Below are 18,695 nucleotides of genomic sequence, written 5' to 3'. Positions count from 1 at the left end.
TTGTGAACTGCATCTTGTTCAAACCACAGTTTTCCGTGCCCCTGATGAAATAGATTTCCCCCCTACTTGATTTTTTGTTATTTTTCTTTCTTTCTGCACTTGGAATATTAGCTTTTGAATACGTGAGCACTCGTATGACTTTGGATGACTACAGGGTAAAATCAGGTCAGTTGTTTAATTTCACAATCGCTGGCGTTGAGTAATTTCCGGGACATGTGTGGTTTGCGGCACGGCGAATCAGAACCAAGGTTTCCTTTATTTTCCCCCTCACTTCCTGGTCATTGTGCTGCAGCGAGAAAGTGAAAACGATTACCAATGAGTTGAATGCTCTTCAACTGTTGAATACAAAACACACGCACACACAAAGAGCATCCTGTTAAAAGTTGGTGTGTTTGAATACTAAACATTGTGGGAAGCCTTTTCATTTATTGTGTTGCATATAATTGTCTCGAGCATACTCTCCCCTGACAGCCATGGGGTACAACTGGAACATTGGGTTAAAAACTGTAAGCAAATTTTCTTAAATGTAGGATATATTTAGCATTGTGCTGCTTCACATATGCTCTGCGGAAGCCAGGGCAAAGAAATACCCAAATGAAGTGTGTGTGTGTGTGTGTGTGTGTGTGTGTGTGTGTGTGTGTGTGTGTGTGTGTGTGTGTGTGTGTGTGTGTGTGTGTGTGTGTGTGTGTGTGTGTGTGTGTGTGTGAGTTTATTGTACAACAGGAAATCGTACCCTACTTTCACTAACTAGCAGACGTCTGGCTTTATGCCGTCTGGCTTTATGCCGTCTGAATTAACCCCTTGGATAAATGCACAGAATTGTAATCTCCTTAAACATGACGGGAGCACAGTCTCTGCCATTGGGCTCAGGGAGGGGGGTTAAGTGGCTCTACGGTTTTGTGCCTTTAATAGTTTCTTCTTTTGTCTGTACTCATGAATCTTTCTCTGTCTCTGTCTCTGTCTCTGTCTCTGTCTCTGTCTCTGTCTCTGTCTCACCATAGCTATTGAGTGAGAAGATAAGTGGGAGTGAGGGAACGAAGCTGGATGAAGACTTCATGGAGATGGAGAGAGTGAGTCGATGGCCCCACAACAATTTTATTAAACAATTTTAAAATAATGTGTAAATGGCAATGTCCGTTTTAAACTAATGCTTTTTGTTTTTAGAAAATTGAGGTCACCAACAAGTCTGTGTTTGACCTCTTGTCCAAAACGACGGAATACCTCCAGCCTAATCCAGGTACCGAGGCTGGGCTTCTCATCTGCTATTTCTCTGTCATATTTACTCTCTTTGAATGATCAAGTCCATTCAATGTTATTATGTCACAAATACTTATTTTTGCTTTTAAAAGTTAGATTTATGAAATTCTACTAAACTAAACTATCTACTGTGTGTGTGTGTGTGTGTGTGTGTGTGTGTGTGTGTGTGTGTGTGTGTGTGTGTGTGTGTGTGTGTGTGTGTGTGTGCGTGTCCCAAGCCTCGAGAGCCAAGCTTGGCATGCTGAACACAATGTCTAAGATGCGCGGGCAGGTGAAGACCACTGGCTACCCCCAGACAGAGGACCTGTTGGGGGACTGCATGCTGCGCTACGGCCAGGAGCTGGGAGAGGACTCTGTCTTCGGTACCTCCCACTCCCTGCACCCCCACACTCCCATTCATAAAATCCAATCAAACCACATATTTTTGTTACATTACAACCTTTTCTTGGGCATAACAGGGCAGATGGAAAATACGCACAATAGACGCGAGAAACAGAATAAAACGTAAATTAATGCAAATTAAAAAAACACAGAAAAAGTAAAAAGAGTCTCAGTATTCAGAAGGGTTCTGGTGAAAACTTGTACAGTGTGTCTTAAAACAGTTTGAAAAGGGAACAGAGCTGGGCGTATATCAGGGGTTAGGTGGAGTGGATGTGGGAACCAAGCATGACATGGCACGTTTGGTTTCGAGTGGGAGAGACCTCTGTACGATCTATCCTCATCAAGCTCTATGTATCAGGATGACATGCTAATATGTCATCATTTGGCAGTATTTACAGGCTTTTCCTGTTTCCTGTTGGACTTTGCTCCACAAATTCAGAATCCTGTTGAACCTGAAGTTGGCGTGTGTGTGCACGTCTGGTGCCGTAGTGTAAACATCATGTAATGCCAATCACACATTAAGTTTCCCCAGGGCGACAATTAAGATTAAATCAGGATTAAACGATTGTCCATGAAGACAATTTAAAGCAAATTCCCCTTCCCTGGATTAGACCACCCCTTGCCTTTATCCCAGTTCAGTGCTGTGGAGTGCGTCACAAAGTATAATCACGCGTGATGACACCACATATAAAACTGCAGATAAGAAAAGCTCAGTGAAACAAGCCTACAGTTGTATGGCATAACGTTGCAAAACATCCTGAATGTTCCGCTGATTGTGTCGCTGATTGTGTCGGTTTTAAATGTATTTTTTACCCTTTTGAGATGGGTCAAACCTCATTTATTTACCTACCGTATTTATGTCAATTAGATTAGAAGATGAAGTCCCTTATTGGTTAATCTTTGATTAGCTATTTATGCAGGGTACTAATCAGTGCGCTCAATTCCCACCTGGTCAGCTTAATGACCAAATCATTTCCAATGTACCAGTTTCATAGACCATTCACATGCCTGCTAGCTAGCAACTCATTTTCTAACCTCAACTCTGCCATCTACTGGTTCCTCAATAAAGTGCAGTGTAGTGTACATCAGAACATCTGCTGCAGCCTTGTTGTTGACATTCTTGCGAAAGATGCCTTATCCCTACGTGCCTTGACGGCATGTGCCGGAGTCCCTGATATGTGGCTTTGGATAAGTGTCTGCTGAATGACTAAATAGTGAACGGTAGTGACTAGTAGTCTAAGCGTATGCCCGTCTCTCTTCAGGCAGTGCACTGATGGACATGGGCAAGGCCATGAGGCAGCTGGGCGACGTGAAGGACGGGCTGGACATCAACGTCAAGCAGAACTTCATCGACCCGCTGCAGAACTTCCAGGAAAAGGACCTCAAGGAGATCACGGTACGGCCCGCCTGCAGAGCGCCTTTTCAAGACGTGGGTCCGACCAGCTCGTCTATCAAGGACATTTTGTTTTCAATGATTTTCCGATATTGAAGAAAAACTCTTAAGAAGAAGAGTGATAGGTTGTTTTAAAAGTATCAATTTATATTTGTATATTTGAATATAATAAGTGATGATATTCATATATATTTGCCAGCGCATGGCAAACAGAACAGATACAAACCAAACCATTAAAAAACAACAACAGTAAAGTAAATTAAAACAAAACCCGGACCGCAGAGGCAACCCAGTAGCTCTCACAGTCCCACGTGCTACTCTTACTAAGAGTCGTCCCTCTGCCACAGCACCACCTGAAGAAGATGGAGGGCCGGCGGTTAGACTTCGACTACAAGAAGAAGCGGCACGGCAAGATGCCCGACGAGGAGATCCGCCTGGCGGTGGACAAGTTTGAGGAGAGCAAAGACCTGGCGGAGAGGAGCATGTTCAACTTTTTCGAGAATGACGTCAGTTTGATGTTGCTTCCTGTAGCAGTTTTCATGATTTACTTCTCCCCTGTGAAAAGGTGTGTGGGCGGGGGTTGAATTGCTTGTTTCGTTTTTAATATTCTGTGTGGGTTGTGGGTGACCACAGGTGGAGCAGATGACCCAGTTGTCTGCGTTGATCGAGGCCGCACTAGAATACCATCGACAGTCCACCCACATCCTGGAAGAACTCAGTGGGAATCTACAACAGAGGTGAATAAAACCACAACAGGGTTGAACATTGGTTCGACAGGAAAAGCGAGGCAGGGGGCGGAATCGTTCTGCTGTGTTGTCTTCCTCACGCTCAGATGCTAAGCTTCCCCTGAGGAATGATAGCATTGCGCAGACCTTGTCCTTGTCTTTCGACCCTCTTCGCATGCAACCTCTGCCATCGGCGGGCAAACAAGCACAATTCAATATGGCTGACGAAGGGAAACAGTTTATTGATGGACTGTCACCTCTAGTTCTACTGTGTAGACATATCCCTGTAGTTTAGGGAGGTGAATCAGTGATATTAATATCTCAATAGTTAAATGGTTTTGAATATCCTTGGTGTTTGGCTTGGTGTTTCACAGTGGATATTTGACACCTGTATCACAATAATGGAAACAAATGCCACTATAATAAGCCATTGTGTTGGATTACGAATAACACAACCCTTTCTGGAAACCAAGTGTAAAGGTTAAGATCCATGGCGAAAGTAGTACACATTGATAGAGAGACGGGTAGTTTAGGTAGTTTAGCTGCATAGTTCTCACTTGTTTACTTTTACCTAGGCAGGTTTTGTTGAAGTCCATGTTACATTCGTCTGAATTTTTTTGTGTTTGTGTTTCTAAATGTTTTAAACGGCAAATCAGGTGTCTCCCCCCCCCCCCCCCAAAAGGCGTGGGCTCCATTGTGCCTCGCCTCTATACATGACTTTGATGACACTTAAGGTCGATGTGGCTGTTTCTCTCCCTCACAGGATAGCTACAGCCAACAGCCGGCCCAAGCGCGTGTTCAAACCAAAGCCCCTCCTGAGCACCTTCGACAGCTACGACGGCAGCCAACACAACGGATTGTCTTACAGCTCCTCCATCAAGACGACAGGTAACGCCACATGCAGCCAACGCCTGCTGATCTAGCATTTACGTTTACATTTTTTACATTCAGGGCAGGGGAGTTTCATTCCAACCGACTTACAATAAGTACATTTGTCGGAAGAAGGAGAAGCAATATATCGCTGTCAGTACAGTAAGGATGCCAAGCACTAGGAATTCAACCCATTCCCCGTATTTCAACAAAGCTAGCTAGGATAAGATGCTACACAACTAGGTGCTTTTATTTTTTTATCTAGCGATGGTAGTTCTGACTGTGCACCTTTCCTTATCAGCTACACGCTAGGACATGTGTTTACGATGCTGGATTTGTTATCATGTATGAGACTGAGACTGGTCATCACCTACCAAGACCAGTGATGTATGTGTCTATTGGAGAAAACATTCTGTTGCAAAATAACATTTATCAATCTAGCATGATATAATATACGTATGGTAGAGTCACTGTTGTGTCTTCATACCATGAATCAACTGTCTTTATTGAGGTAAAAACGCAACCACTGGTTTAGTGTGTGTTTGCTCATACTTCTTGCTGTGGCCCAGTTGTGTGGACTTTGTCAGCACCACTCATCAATACATATATTTGTGCATGTGTTGTGTTATATGTTGTGTTATTGGTTGCCTGTAGAAACTATTCGACATGTGCAGTTTTATCTTGGGCTGAACACTTATCTGAAAAGTCTGTCCTGCTAAAAAAAATGTTATATATTTTTGTCCCATTGTTACTTGCAGATAACCAGATCAGCCAGACAATCAATGGGAAAAGTAAGTGTCGCTGATTCTATGTTTATTCTATGTTTATTTGTATATGTTTGAGGTGTAATATGTAACAAAGGTTTTTTTGCTAAATCATAACACGACCATAGTCATCAGAGATTAAGGAAACACACCAAGTCATAATACTGGTACATTAGAGTCGCATTTGAAAGACTGAGATAGCCAGGAGCCCAGAAGGATTTCAAGATGGATGCCACATTATTTATAATATGTGAATAATGAATAAATATATATATAAAGGGGTAGCTCAGCTGATCAATACACAGTGTAGGACTCAGCGTTCATTTCCTCCCATTTTTCGGAACAGAATAACTGAGATCGTCTCAAAATAGAATGCAACACTCGGCTTGTCTTTGTCGTGTTCTTTAAATTGCCTCAACCTGGCAGCCCGCATGAGCTTTGAGATGAGGAAGTGGATTGGCGGGTGGATGTGGATATGGATGTACATCTTTTTTTCAAACCCTTTTAATGTTGGCTTTTGCTGCCACCTAGTGACCAAATGCGGAAGCCACCATAATGAATATTTTTTGCACAGACAATTGAATCAGCTGGTGTCTGTGTCTTGAGTGTTTGTTTGCGCTTGTGCTGGCTTCATTAACCATTGCCTCATCTCTCCATGCGCTACCCCATCAGACCATCACATCACCTCCACCCCTCTGTCCTGGCCTGACAGCCCGGCAACTAACGGCACCTCCCACCGTGAGTCACACACACACACACACACACACACACACACACACACACAGACAGACACTGACACTGACACTGACACGCACACAGACACACACCCCACATGATACTATGTTGTTCAGTCAGCGTCTCAATCATGCATCAGCCAATCTAATCTTCTGGGGTGACAAGCATCAAATTTCTTAATGTTGAAATATCAATACATATATTTTTGCATTCATCATGTATTGATTATCAACTAGAAAATAGAAGCGCTGTAATTCAGGGATTATTTTTTTTATCATGATCATGTTAGGACAGTTTTTACATCTCCATTTATTCATGTTTTTATTCGCTTATCCATTCATGTTATTCACCTCGTTTTGCTCTGGCCTTTTCTTCATCCACAAAGTAAAAGGTGTGCACACTGCCTTCCTCCTCTCCTTATGAACTCTTCTTGTCTCTCTCCCCTTGTTCTCCTCCGGGGGGGCGCCACAGTGTCCGAGGTGCCCGACCAGCCGTGCTGCCGCTCGCTGTACAACTTTCAGCCGGAGAACGCGGGCGAGCTGGGCTTCAAGGAGGGCGACCTCATCATCCTCACCAACCAGATTGACGAGAACTGGTACGAGGGCATGATCAGTGGCGAGTCCGGCTTCTTCCCCATCAACTACGTCGACGTCATCGTCCCCTTGCCCCAGTGAGCCCCAGGGGGTCCCCACGAGGGAGCCCGGTGGCCCCAAGCCTCCAAAACTTTTCTCCTCCTGAGCCGAAGAATCGAACAAGCCTTAGTATTGCAAAAGACGTTTTGGATTTTTAAAAAGAAGAATTGCTTGAGGGTTGGTAGCGTCCTTTTATCGTGAACCTTATGGTTATGACTATACACCATCCATAGGAAATGGCCTGCCTGTTTTAACCCGGCTAGAGCCCGTGAACTCCGGGGGGGAGAAGGCTGGGTCCTACCTTGGGTTGTCGGGGAAGCGAATCTAATGTCAGGAGCGGTCCCCCAAACTGTACATTCCAGGTGCTTCAACCGATTTCGGATAGCTTCACCGTCGGCCCTTTCAGAAGCCTGTGGGCAAAACTACCCTGACGTTCTTTACTGATTTCACCCTGGAAACCTTTGGCACATATACACCTTGTTCGCACATTGTTATCACGTTAATAACTATGTTTCACTGAATCACTGCAGGTCAGGTGAATGTTCTTCATTTGTCTTTGTTACTACCGCAGAGAAAAACAGGTCGTTCCTTCCGGAAGTAGACAATAAAGTGCATGTATTCTGTGTCAAGGAGGCCCTACGAGGCCTTAATAGGGGTGAGGGACTCCAAGTCGAGTCTTAACCCAATCAAAATGGAAAATGAATCCATGCGCCTTTTGGCTCTTGCTCAGTGCTGCCCCCTGCCTTTCACCCATAGCCACAGGCTTTCCACGTGAATGGATTGAACGCCTTGTTCCAAAGAATGCTCATACGTTATAGCTGTCAACTAAAAATACAGGTGGGTAATCTCTTCAAAGTCTGACCACACGCACTCCAAACATCAACGGACTGTTCTTTGAAACATCATTGGTGTGTTTTCCCTGACATTTCAACCCCAAACTTTTGGTAGGCAGCCCTTGTGATTATTGCTACTTGGAGTAAAGTTGGCCTGTGTTCATGGGCCATGTCACACTCTTATTTTCTTCTCTCCCTCTGTCTCTCTGTCCGTCTGTCTCGCTCTCTCTTCTCTGTCTTCTTCTTTCTTGTCTCTCTCTCTTTGTCCTTCCTTTCTCTCGTGTGTTAACATGGGTTCTGTGGCGCGCCTCTGGGTTAGGTCTGCCCCACCTATCCGTTAGATAGTGGACCCATTCAGGGTCTTCACTGTTACTATTTTAAGTCCTTTGCCTTGGAAGGCGGAGGGGGGGGGGGGGGGGGGGGTCTGTCTGTCTGTCTGCCTGTCTACCTGTCTGTATTGCACTGAAGCCTAGGCATCTACTACCAAACACGGATGAGCACCTAGGTTGTTTTTTCTTTCTTCTCGCACTTTCTGTTGTTGTTAACGGTGGGTCCGTGGGTGGGTTTGAGTCCCAACAGCATAGTGAACACATATGACCTCACATTTTGTTGTTTTCTTTGATTATACATTCGCAGTACAACACCAGAACTGTTCAAACCACTATGGAATGTAAAATCCCAATGTCGTAATGTTATCTTGGAGGTTTCATGTCTAATGTGAATTCCGGTTGAAATGAAACCCATGTGAATGTAAAATGTCCCCACTGTATTACCCGTACTATAACACGTGTGTCACCCAGTCCAGATTATTTCCTCTGCTGTTTTGGTCTCGCATCAAGTGGGCAGATAAGTAGTATTCTATTGGTTAGGCTAAGCTGATAAACCTGTGGTCAATTTGAGAAGTCCTTGGGACGCAGATAAACAAGTGATCGCTCGCCCCCGAGAATAGATGCAGTGCAGTCGGTCGGAAGCCTCTATATATCATTAAGGACGGATAAGTAAACACGGATTCAACAGCAATCTCATACAAGTGTTGTTTTTATTGTTGTCTGATTAGTTGTTTTTTTTACCAGTTGGTGACGTGAACAGACTAAGCCTCTATCCCAAATCAAGTCAGTTGGGGAGTTATTCCTCTGTCGTGTCATTATTTGTGTCATTAATGTGTTTTCTTTATTTCATTTGAATTGGACCAAAAACGACATTTCACTAAACAAAATTATAAAATTATGAAAAAAAAAATTCCTACAGTTTTAACCGTTTTTATACTATTCATGTATTTCCTTTTGACTGCAGAAACGTGCGCACTCCCTGCACAAAGTGCTAACTGGGTCTCTGAGTCATTTACAGACAAGACATCCAAATCAGAATTTATTCATTACTGCGGCAAGATTATCCGCCTGTTTTTTAATAAAGCTCAATTTGCAATGACACTGGCCATTTCAAGAAAGTATTACGCCACTAGATGAGGTCTAAGATATTGTCTTGCGTAGTTTAATTATTATGATTAAGGTATTTTGTTTCTTCCCAATTTTGGCCTTGAAATGAAATTAGCACTTAATCCACACTCTATCTCCTTCAACACTTTACCTCTGTCTGTTTGCCTTTCAATCGGTCTCTTCTCAGTATTCCTATTGTGACTAAATGTCTTGCCAACTAAGACTGGCTGTACATTACCATGTTTTTCTTCTTCTGTAGAATAATTTATACAGAGGGGCGTTTTATAGATGTTCTAAATGAATATATTAATACATATATTGCCTCAATAAATGACAAGTGAATATTGTTACAGTCCACGTCTGCTTTGATATTCTTCCGCGACATCTATCTAATTTTCCTTTGGTTATTAACTTAAATTGACATATCTAGCATTTAATTTGTTATTTAAAGGCTAACACCGGTTTGGAAAGCCATTATTGCATCATTTGTAGTCAAAATAAGATTTTTTTTATCAACCAACAATCGCAGTTTATTTCAGTTAAGATTGCAATTGTGCCTGCTCATATCCACACTTCAGCACTGTGCTGCTTGGGTCCCCGGTTCTCTCTCTTAATCCTCAGCGGCTGTCCCTCCTTCCTCACACCCTCTGGCCTCCCGGGCGGCCGCGGCTCGGCCTCCGTGCCCGGCCCGGTGGCCCCGAACAGGGTGCAGTTCCCTGCGCACGTCCAGTCGGGCTGGTGCCCCACCACCAGGTCCAGGGTGGGGAGGGACGTGGTGCTGGTCACGTCCCTGAAGCCCAGCGTGGACGCGAGCGAGGGGCTTCCCGGGGGTAAGGCCACGTAGCCCGCCCTCCTCGCGGGGCGAGCCTCCCAGGACCCCGTCTCCCGGAGCTTGGCCACCGTGCGGATCTTCTTCCAGCCCAGGTGGTTGAGCTCCAGCAGGTTGAGCAGGATGCAGAACACCCCCACGCAGAACATGAAGAGCAGGAAGATGGTCTTCTCCGTGGGCCGGGACACGTAGCAGTCCACCGGCTGGGTGCAGGGTGCCGACGGGCACAGGAAGTGCACGGGCACCCGGAAGCCGAACAGCATCCACTGGGCCGTCACGAAGCCCACCTCCAGGACGGCCCGCACGCACACGTGGAAGACGTAACACTTGGAGAGGACCCCTTCGGGGACCCTCGGGGGCTCCGCGTCGGCCTCCCTGTAATCTCGAGGCTGGGGCCGGGCCGGGGGGCCCGCCTCCCCGGGGTCCAGCTTCTGGAGGCCCTGAGCGACCAGGCCCTCCAGCACGTCGGCCACGCTGTGACCCAGGTGCTTGTGCGAGCGGATGGAACAGCTGTCCGAGTCGCAGCTCCGGTCGTAGGCCTCCTGCCCGCCGTCCCTCGCGCCTTCCCGGCCCCCTGCCTCCCTGGGGACGTGGTCGGGCCCCGGCCTGGGCCTGTGTCCCGTGCGGTGGGGCAGCTTGGAGAGGTTGTGCCAGGTGTAGATGATGAAGCAGAGCGAGGGCGTGGACACGCTGATGATGTGGAAGACCCAGAAGCGGGGCTGCGAGATGGGGGCGAAGGCGTCGTAGCACACGGTGGCGCAGCCCGGCTGCAGGGTGTTGCACACGAACATCTCCTGCTCGTCGGCGTACACGTCCTCCGTGGCCACCGCCACCACCAGCAGCCGGAAGATCACCATGACGGTGAGCCAGAGCCGGCCGATCATGGTGGAGTGCTGGTGGACGGCGTCCAGCAGGCGCTTCAGCAGCGTCCACTCCGTCATGGCGGCCCGCGGCCGCGACAGCCGTCCGCCTCTGGACGGAGGGACAACCCGCCGAGGGCGAAGAGGTCTGCTTGGGACGGATCCACCCCTTCTGCCTCCTGTGGATCCTGGAGGTCCCGGGTGGAAATGCTGCTCACTGAGCCTGGCTTTTAGTCCACTTAGCCCTGGATAAAGTGGCCCTCTGTTCTCGCTGTCTCCCGGCCTGGTGGAGCTACAAAACGCAGTTTCCCACCCCTGTGGACCACTGAAGCATATAAGAGGTGTTCTTTCCAAGTCTAGAGCTTACATATTACTCTCTCCCCTTTTTCATCAACACTTAACCCTAAAACAGGGGAAACCCTTCTGCTGCCTTGGGCGTTCATCACCGGGACCAAAGTGTACCCTGATTGCAGAGACTCAACCCTGGCCATCGGATAGCCTACCCCCCCCCTTCCCCCCCTCCCCCTCTCTCTGAGCAGACCGGCGGTCCTCCTCAGCCTCGCCTCGCTCCCCTCTGAGCCATTCCTAAGAGCTCTGGAGTCATGGCACGAGAAGAGACATCCCATCCTCCACAGATAAGGAGGGCCACCGACGGCACACAGAAATACATGGTCGGACGGCCACTTGACATGCGTCACATGTTGTGCCCTGGCTCACTCTCACACTTTTCCTTCGGCCCTTAGGGGTCCGTTTCAAAGCTTCTCGGGTGGGGGGGAGAGGGGGGTACTCCTTGCTCTGGTTGAGGAGTCACTGATAGCGGTACCTTCGTTCTTCTTAGGTTATATCACTGAATGGCTAATGGGCTTTTCCTTTCATGGAGAGGTATTTTTATAACCCGGCGACGTACATATGGCCACAGCAAGCGCAATACCCTCGGACATGTTGTGTGTGTGTGTGTTGTGTGTGTGTTACTAAGCTCTTTGGGAGCTCCAGTGCCTCAGCAGGGGATTATGGCATTTGTTTTGCTCTTTCTGTTTACCACACGCACTGTTGTGTCCCCCATCTGGAGCCAAACATCGGATTTGAGATTCGATCAGAATTGAAAAAATAAAGGATGAGCTTACAAAGAGCGTGTTTACGATGTAGGCCAGGGACTTGGGTCAGTCGTGAAGTCTTGTCTTTCCTGGAGCCGTGGTGTCATAGTGATCTCTAGCCACTTTTCTCTCCAGCCGCTCCTTATCTTGGTTTTTAAAAAAGACCCTCGAAGGGTCAGCTGGCCTCCCCAAGCACCCCTGAGATAACGCACTCAGTGGCCCCTTTTTTTTTTTACTTCAAAAGCCCTGGCTGGCCTTGTCCGTCTGGATCCTTTCCTGTCCTCCAGCCCTCCAGTTTACCTCCATGTGGTCATGGTTTAGATCTAAGAACACCTCTTTGCAGTATTTCATATTGATGGCTTTCAATGTAAAGCACATGATTATTTTGGGGTTCAAAACGGCAAAAATGCCATTTGTTTTGGTAGACATTTTCCCTGTGCATCCCCGGAGCGTTGCGTTGACAACGTACAGGTACGAGTGTGTGTGTGTGTGTGCAGGAACACATGTGCCCCTCTACCCCCAGACAGTCTCCAGCAGAGCTTTTGTCTGCTATCGATTCGCGACACAGACAGGAGGACAAGGGACCACAGAATGGATTAACATCTTTTAATGGTTCTTAAGGGACCCGGTGAAGGAGAGGAATCGATGGAGTAGAGCGAGAGGGGCCCCCCACCGCACAACGGGCACTCGGGGGGGGGGGGGGGGGGGGGGGGATTAAACGGGCCCCTCGCCCCCATCAGCTCATCACAATGCTACAGTGTGGGAGGGGAAGTCTGCAAATAGACCTTGACCAGAATCCAGACACAACAATCGCTTAGGCTACCCTGTAGTGTAGACCTCGTCCTGGGCTCTACCTCCCCATCCCCCCCCCCCCCACACACACACACACACACACACAACTCCGTTCCCAAGCTGCTCGATACCGACCAAGAAATAGGAAGTCCTCTTTTCAAGTGTTTGTATGCGTGTGTGATGGCAGATGGTTATCTGAGGGCCTCGCTATAGCGCTAGGAGGTGGAGGTGCATCCCTCTTCCTGGAATCATTCTCCCTTTGAGTTTGTTCACAGAGGAACACCAAAGGATGCCCAAGGCCCTTTACGTCTCGCCTGGTCGGATGCATCTTGGGAAGTAATAGCAAACAGGATTATGGAGGAGGGGGAGGAAGCACTCCCACCACCAGCTCTGCCAGTCAGAGAAAGTCTACGACCACCTCTAAGCCTCTTTTGACGAGCTGAACTTCGTCCTGAACTTGAGAGGTGTAGACGCAGTAATACATAGGAATAAAAAGACTAATATCAGCCTGTCTGATCCCAGTGTCTGGATGGATGCCATGGAGGATTCCCGTGTTGATTTCACTTTATGTGGTTGAGAACGTTAACATTCCAGTCTTGCTTGCCAAATAGTTCAATTGAAAGCTTTTGTTTTAATGCCCTTAATTTATTTATTTTATAGTGGAAACTATTATCGATAAAACTATTAATATCTTTAATCTGCATTATTTCCTTCCTATTTTACAATAGGATTCTTATATTTTACTTTTTTTTTATGTAATATAAAGAGTACTTAATCTCAGATTGATTCTTTAGCATAGGTTGAGAGGCAGTTTTGGTCTGATTTTGTTTCAAATTGAAATGATTTAGTAAATTATTTTATAAATATATTATATATATCACATCATATTTCATTTCATATACATATGCTAGCCCTCCGATTTCCTTCATTCTTTATTTGGCGTTTGTTTTCATACCTTCACATGCATTTATTAAATCCATGGCCTGCTTGTACATGGTGAGATTATTATAATCATCAAACCATAACATAACAGCCAGCAATCCAAAATAGGTTATTGTTCTATTCACAGCTGTTATCGTTCATGGCAGAAAGATAATCTGAATACAAATAGTTTTTCAAATGTTTTCCAATGTGTGGGTGTATATGTTTACGTGTGCACACACAGTGTGATATGACTTCACTAATATCTTGTCAAAGCAGACATGGCCTTAATAAAAACAATACATTTATTTATTATGAATAATTCATATTTGTATTGAATTTGTTATATCCTTTTTATTAATGGCATAACTGCTTTGATGTTGTAATAGTTCATTCCTATCACACACAAAATCAATTGACAAAGAAGCAAACACAAACCGATATAATTGTTTCGAGGATCTCCCACACACACACACACACACACGCACACGCACACGCACACACACGTACACACAGCCCCCTTCACACACATACACACACACCCCTTGATCTTGAGGACGGGGACGTTGCGATGCTCTTGCAGAGCAGACCCTTATTACCATGGGAGTTGGGGGGGCCGTGGGGGGAGGGTCCACAGCCCGCGCCTGTCTGCTTGGGAGCCCTAACAGGATTATGGGGGACGCAGCAAGGTAGCGCTCCGTTACCGCCTCCGTTGCATCGCACTATAAGGGAAGTGATTTACATCTGGCTGGACTGTCCGTCACATAGGCTACTTTCCCCTTGATCTAATCCCTCACTATTCTCACCGCCGGCGTCAAATGCGCTTAATCCGCTGGGCGGGGCGTTTGCTCACTAACACACTGGCATTGGTCTCAACACAGACCTTTATAAACACCACCGGCACCACCACAAGGGAAATCGTTTTGTTTTTTTCATATCAACGGAGCCTGCCCACTGCATCGCCTCGAAGCCTTGTGGATATTGACCAGCTCGCATCATTCGAGGTAATATTGATTATCGCTTATTGTTTATTATAGGCTACGTGTGACGTCATCCAGATCAGGCTTGTCCGAACGGGACAGGGTGAACGATGGCCGTTAATTGGTTTGTGTTTTTAGTATTTGATCGTTATTTTTAATGTTGTTAAAGTTGCTCCAATAGCCTACTTACTAGGTCAGGTCGATATAGTGTAATAAATAAGCAGACTTTAGGACAGGTGTTGCTGTGACCCAACACTCTCACTTTACTGATTGTGTTATACCGTTAAACCAAAACAGCTGATATAGGCAATAGAATAGGCCTCAATCTTTTTAATGAGCGAACCTTATATTTTGAATGTTTTACGTTTGATATTGTAGGCCTAATACATTTAATACATGTGTATTTTAAAGTATAGCACAAGTGTGTTTCACAAAACTTTACTTAAAAAACGTTATTCAGTGATACTCTCTAAATGGACAATCGAACAATTCATAATGAGATCGAGCATGGCATGGCAGTTAGAGGTGAACTGTAAATGATATCAGTGGTCATTACAAATTCAGCTTCAAAAGGGGAAGAGATCACAGATCAACGTAATCACCATCAGCCACTTAAGTGATGGTTGTTGTTGTTGTTGTTATTGACTACAGCCTCTCAAAACATTGAGGATATGTCAATGGACTGAACATTCTCAGCTTTATGCTTTGTCACATTTGACCTTGCAATTTCGTCACTAAGTACTATTGAAGTTTGTAATAGTTCAATCTAAAAAAATAATACAAATAGAAAATAATAATAATACACTTTTCCAAAGATAAAACACAATCATAGGACAATATGTTTATCAAGAAATGTTAACAGAGTAACCAACCAATTGGTTGGACTGGTCAGGTGATAATTGACTGAGCGTTCTTTCTATTGGTCAGGAAAGATGAGGCAGGACGCTGGACGCGTGACCTGCTCCTGATGTCAGAGAATGACTCCCAACTTGGCAGACATGACACCCGAACAGCTCGCAGCGCCATGGGAACAGGGAGAAGACGAGAGCGAGGTGAAGGTTCTGCTAGGGGAGGGGCTGGAGGCGGAGCTAAACAACGACAATCAAGAAGTTACCTACCACCAAGGAGGAGAGAGCACCTGCTGGCAACCTAGAACCTTAAACGACAGGTAACCACAGCAACACACATCAGACATGCATCATCAACATCACCTTTAGTCTTTCTTAACCTTACCTACTTATTTTTCCACCTTTTGGCTGATCAAATGTGACTTAATAAGTGTGTTGTGATTGAAACGTTTAAGATTTCACAATTGTGATGATTGCATTGTCACGTAGCATGTTTGTCCCCACTGGGAATCAAACTGTCCTTGATGGCCTGCTCTAATCCTGTCTACGTAAACTGGAAATCCAATTTGTCACGGTGGGACAAAAAAACTACTTATTCTTCCACACACATAGAAAGACACACATCGTGTCCCTTTATCAGTGTCTAAGCAGTCCTTCATAGTTAGTTTGATTTGCACTTACATTTAGGACATTTAGCAGACGCCTTTATCCAAAGCGACTTCCAATAAGTACATTTGTCAGAAGAAAGAGAAACAGTATATCGCTGTCGGTACAGTAAGGTTGCTCATAGAACCAAGTGCCAAGCACTAACACTTGCTAGGTCACCCATTCCCTAATACTTTCTCTGTCCGTCTCTCTGTCTGGTGTCCTGGCGAACAGTGACGAGCCGTTCTGCAGGATCTGCCACGAGGGAGGGAGCTCTGGGGAGCTGGTGTCCCCGTGCGAGTGCTCCGGCACCCTGGCCATGGTTCACCGTGCCTGCCTCGAGCGCTGGCTCGCCTCGTCCAACAGCAGCCACTGTGAACTCTGCCGCTACCAGTTCTCCCTGGAACGGCTGCCCAAGCCGCTCACAGAGGTACTGATAGTCTGCGTTACAGCCACTCAAACCGAGCCAACTCGCTCAGGGTTAGGAGAGTTTGTAGTGGCTATAGGGTGACACCCAGATGAAAGGTCTACCTGTAGGTGTCCTTCAGCAAGATGCATGACCCCTGCTCCTGAATGACATGCATCGGAATTCACTGGAGGTCGCTTTGGATAAAAAAACCTAACCTCCTTAATTACAATGAATTACTAAAGGTTGGTCAAATCCCACACTAGACCATGGCATATTTTTCATCCTTATGTGGGTCACGGCAGCAGGTGTGTGTCCTTGAGGTGTGTGGCCTCAATGAACCACCTCACCCTGGCCTCCACAGATTGGAGTGGGGGCTTGCTGCCCAGCTTACCATCCCCTGCCCCTCATGTTCATCCCCTGCTGAGCTGCTAGAAGAGTGGTTAGCGCTAAAGCCACTTAGCCTTTTAGAAACCTGATTAGCCAGCACGTTCTTCCCCGAGACCAGGCGCAGGGTGGAAGTCCTCCCATATTAGTACGGTCAGTGTATTCGTGGCTAGAGGAGTCCTGCCCGTGTGCTTCTGCAAACAGAGGCCCGACACTATGTGCGGTGTTATGTCAGCCGCATCATGCACACCCGCCACGTACCCACTGTGTTGTGTAACGTCTTCTCATGGACACACGTGTTTTGTTGAAACACACACAGTGGTGTGAGCTAAACAGTAGAGTTTTACCAAGTGCAAGTTCCGATTGTTTCTGAAACGTTTTGAGAGATAAAGCAATTAATAAAAAACATTTCCAGATGTGTGGACGTTGAACTGATGGATTTATCTAATAAAAACCGATCCATGGGAGCAATCTCTTAATGAACACATTTATACATTACTGTTATATACATAGAATATCAGCTCTTACTCCCAATTGTTCTTAATAGCAAACGCTAACACGCCCTCTCCTCTCTCTTCCCAGTGGCTGCGCTCTCCGTCCATGCAACACCAGCGCAGAACCCTGTGTGGCGATGTGGTGTGCTTCCTCTTCATCACCCCACTGGCCACCCTGTCAGGCTGGCTGTGTGTCCAGGGAGCCCTGGACCTCCACCACACCAACGGGTACGAGTCCCTGGGACTACTGGTCCTGACCCTAGCCCTCTTCACCATCTACATCTTCTGGACCATGGTAGGGTTCCAACCGTAGGGTCCGATTGCGTTGTACGGAATGACCCAAATGTGTTCGAAATGTCCCAAATGTTTCTCAATAACTTGAAATAATTTGTCTTCGAGTATAGAAATGTACAGTTGGTGACTTAAATGTCAGTGTCTTTATGTTACAGTTGCCTGTGTTAGCAAGAGCCCAGTAATGAAGCTCATTTATTCTGCCAAATCAACCCAGGGCTCCTCTGTACATTCTGCGTTTAATTTTGTTGCCATCCGTGTCGCGTTAACTCAGTTATGTGCTCCACAGGGCACGTCACAAACTATGGTACATTGTAAAACAATCTATGGAAAAATAATACTATAATTTATGAGTGCAAGTGTTGATGCCAGTGTTTGCCACCGAGAATTGAAGCTCGTAAATTGTATTGTTTGGACGGAGCTTTGGCTGAGCTGAGGGGTTTTCCCCTCAGCTCAGAGTAGTAGAGAAAAAAATCGTTATACCTCAAAGTACATATTCTCCATTATGCGTACTCCCTTCTGCAGGTGTCCGTGCGCTACCACATCCACCTCTTCCAGACATGGAAACTAACCGACCAGAGGGTTCGACTGCAGATCCCCCCGCCATCGGGCTCTAAACACAGTCACATGGCAGTCATCGCCTGCCCCTTCAGCAAGGACACCAGCAAAGAGACTATGGTGTGATTCTGTTGGATTTTAACCAGCAGGGAGTGTACACTCATTTGAAAACCCTGCACGGACAGAAGCGAAGGACACATATTTTGTTATTCTTCTGGGGACCGAAGAAACTGGATGTCAATGTTTTATCCGATAAAACATCCACTTAAACTTTGAGCGGAAAAAAAACAAAACAATTGAAGTTAAGATTGGAAATTCAGAGAACTGCTAGAAGCTGTGGAGGGATTAATTACACAATTGTTCCGTTGACAAGCCTGGACTGGTCATAGAAACAGCCAAGTCTAATGACAATCAATTAGAAGTCATTAATGTCTGCAATAATTCCTATGGAAGATAACGAATCAGAGCTCTGTGGAGTAGAACTTCCTACTACTTCTACGTGGAGGGTCACATGATTTCCTTTCAAGAAGATAATGTTCCAAATAAAAGCACAACCCATCAAAA

At 46.1% G+C, this 18,695-nt stretch overlaps 3 protein-coding genes across 5 annotated transcripts; 2 read left to right on the top strand and 1 right to left on the bottom strand.

Moving 5' to 3' along the window:
• The first annotated feature begins 938 nt into the window (after positions 1 to 938).
• On the top strand, positions 939 to 9,373 carry sh3gl3a (SH3-domain GRB2-like 3a). 2 transcript variants are annotated; one of them, XM_060072225.1, is made up of 10 exons: positions 939 to 1,070; positions 1,165 to 1,237; positions 1,476 to 1,619; positions 2,901 to 3,034; positions 3,379 to 3,537; positions 3,665 to 3,768; positions 4,520 to 4,644; positions 5,385 to 5,417; positions 6,063 to 6,128; positions 6,597 to 9,373. In XM_060072225.1, exons 1-10 carry the CDS (start codon positions 1,056 to 1,058, stop codon positions 6,797 to 6,799), a joined length of 1,056 nt encoding a protein of 351 aa, XP_059928208.1. In that variant the 5' UTR covers positions 939 to 1,055; the 3' UTR covers positions 6,800 to 9,373. The 2 variants fall into 2 exon arrangements, with proteins under 2 accessions (XP_059928208.1, XP_059928209.1); XM_060072226.1 differs by lacking the exon at positions 6,063 to 6,128.
• On the bottom strand, positions 8,839 to 11,172 carry gjd6 (gap junction protein delta 6). The gene has a single exon (XM_060072224.1). The coding sequence runs from the start codon at positions 10,794 to 10,796 to the stop codon at positions 9,588 to 9,590; it is 1,209 nt and encodes a 402-aa protein (XP_059928207.1). The 5' UTR covers positions 10,797 to 11,172; the 3' UTR covers positions 8,839 to 9,587.
• A 3,008-nt stretch (positions 11,173 to 14,180) lies between these two features.
• zgc:158785 (uncharacterized protein LOC791214 homolog) lies at positions 14,181 to 18,494 on the top strand. Of its 2 annotated transcripts, none has more exons than XM_060072228.1 (5): positions 14,181 to 14,526; positions 15,435 to 15,670; positions 16,230 to 16,425; positions 17,371 to 17,577; positions 18,099 to 18,494. In XM_060072228.1, the coding sequence occupies exons 2-5, from the start codon at positions 15,480 to 15,482 to the stop codon at positions 18,255 to 18,257; spliced, it is 753 nt and encodes a 250-aa protein (XP_059928211.1). In that variant the 5' UTR covers positions 14,181 to 14,526; positions 15,435 to 15,479; the 3' UTR covers positions 18,258 to 18,494. The 2 variants fall into 2 exon arrangements, with proteins under 2 accessions (XP_059928211.1, XP_059928210.1); XM_060072227.1 differs by having other exon boundaries at positions 15,430 to 15,670.
• The last annotated feature ends 201 nt before the right edge of the window (positions 18,495 to 18,695 follow it).

This window comes from Gadus macrocephalus, chromosome 14, assembly GCF_031168955.1.
Source record: "Gadus macrocephalus chromosome 14, ASM3116895v1".
Classification (NCBI taxonomy): domain Eukaryota; kingdom Metazoa; phylum Chordata; class Actinopteri; order Gadiformes; family Gadidae; genus Gadus; species Gadus macrocephalus.
The sequence above is the reverse complement of the archived record's forward strand: the minus strand, read 5'-3'. Positions and strand labels throughout refer to the sequence as shown.

Coding starts and splice junctions, on each gene's coding strand:
- zgc:158785 (XM_060072228.1), top strand. CDS start 15,480: ATGACTCCCAACTTGGCAGACATGACACCCGAACAGCTCGCAGCGCCA. Junction 16,426..17,370: donor TGCCCAAGCCGCTCACAGAG/GTACTGATAGTC, acceptor CTCTCTTCCCAG/TGGCTGCGCTCTCCGTCCAT. Junction 17,578..18,098: donor TCTACATCTTCTGGACCATG/GTAGGGTTCCAA, acceptor TCCCTTCTGCAG/GTGTCCGTGCGCTACCACAT.
- gjd6 (XM_060072224.1), bottom strand. CDS start 10,796: ATGACGGAGTGGACGCTGCTGAAGCGCCTGCTGGACGCCGTCCACCAG.
- sh3gl3a (XM_060072225.1), top strand. Junction 4,645..5,384: donor CTCCTCCATCAAGACGACAG/GTAACGCCACAT, acceptor TGTTACTTGCAG/ATAACCAGATCAGCCAGACA. Junction 6,129..6,596: donor AACTAACGGCACCTCCCACC/GTGAGTCACACA, acceptor GGGGCGCCACAG/TGTCCGAGGTGCCCGACCAG.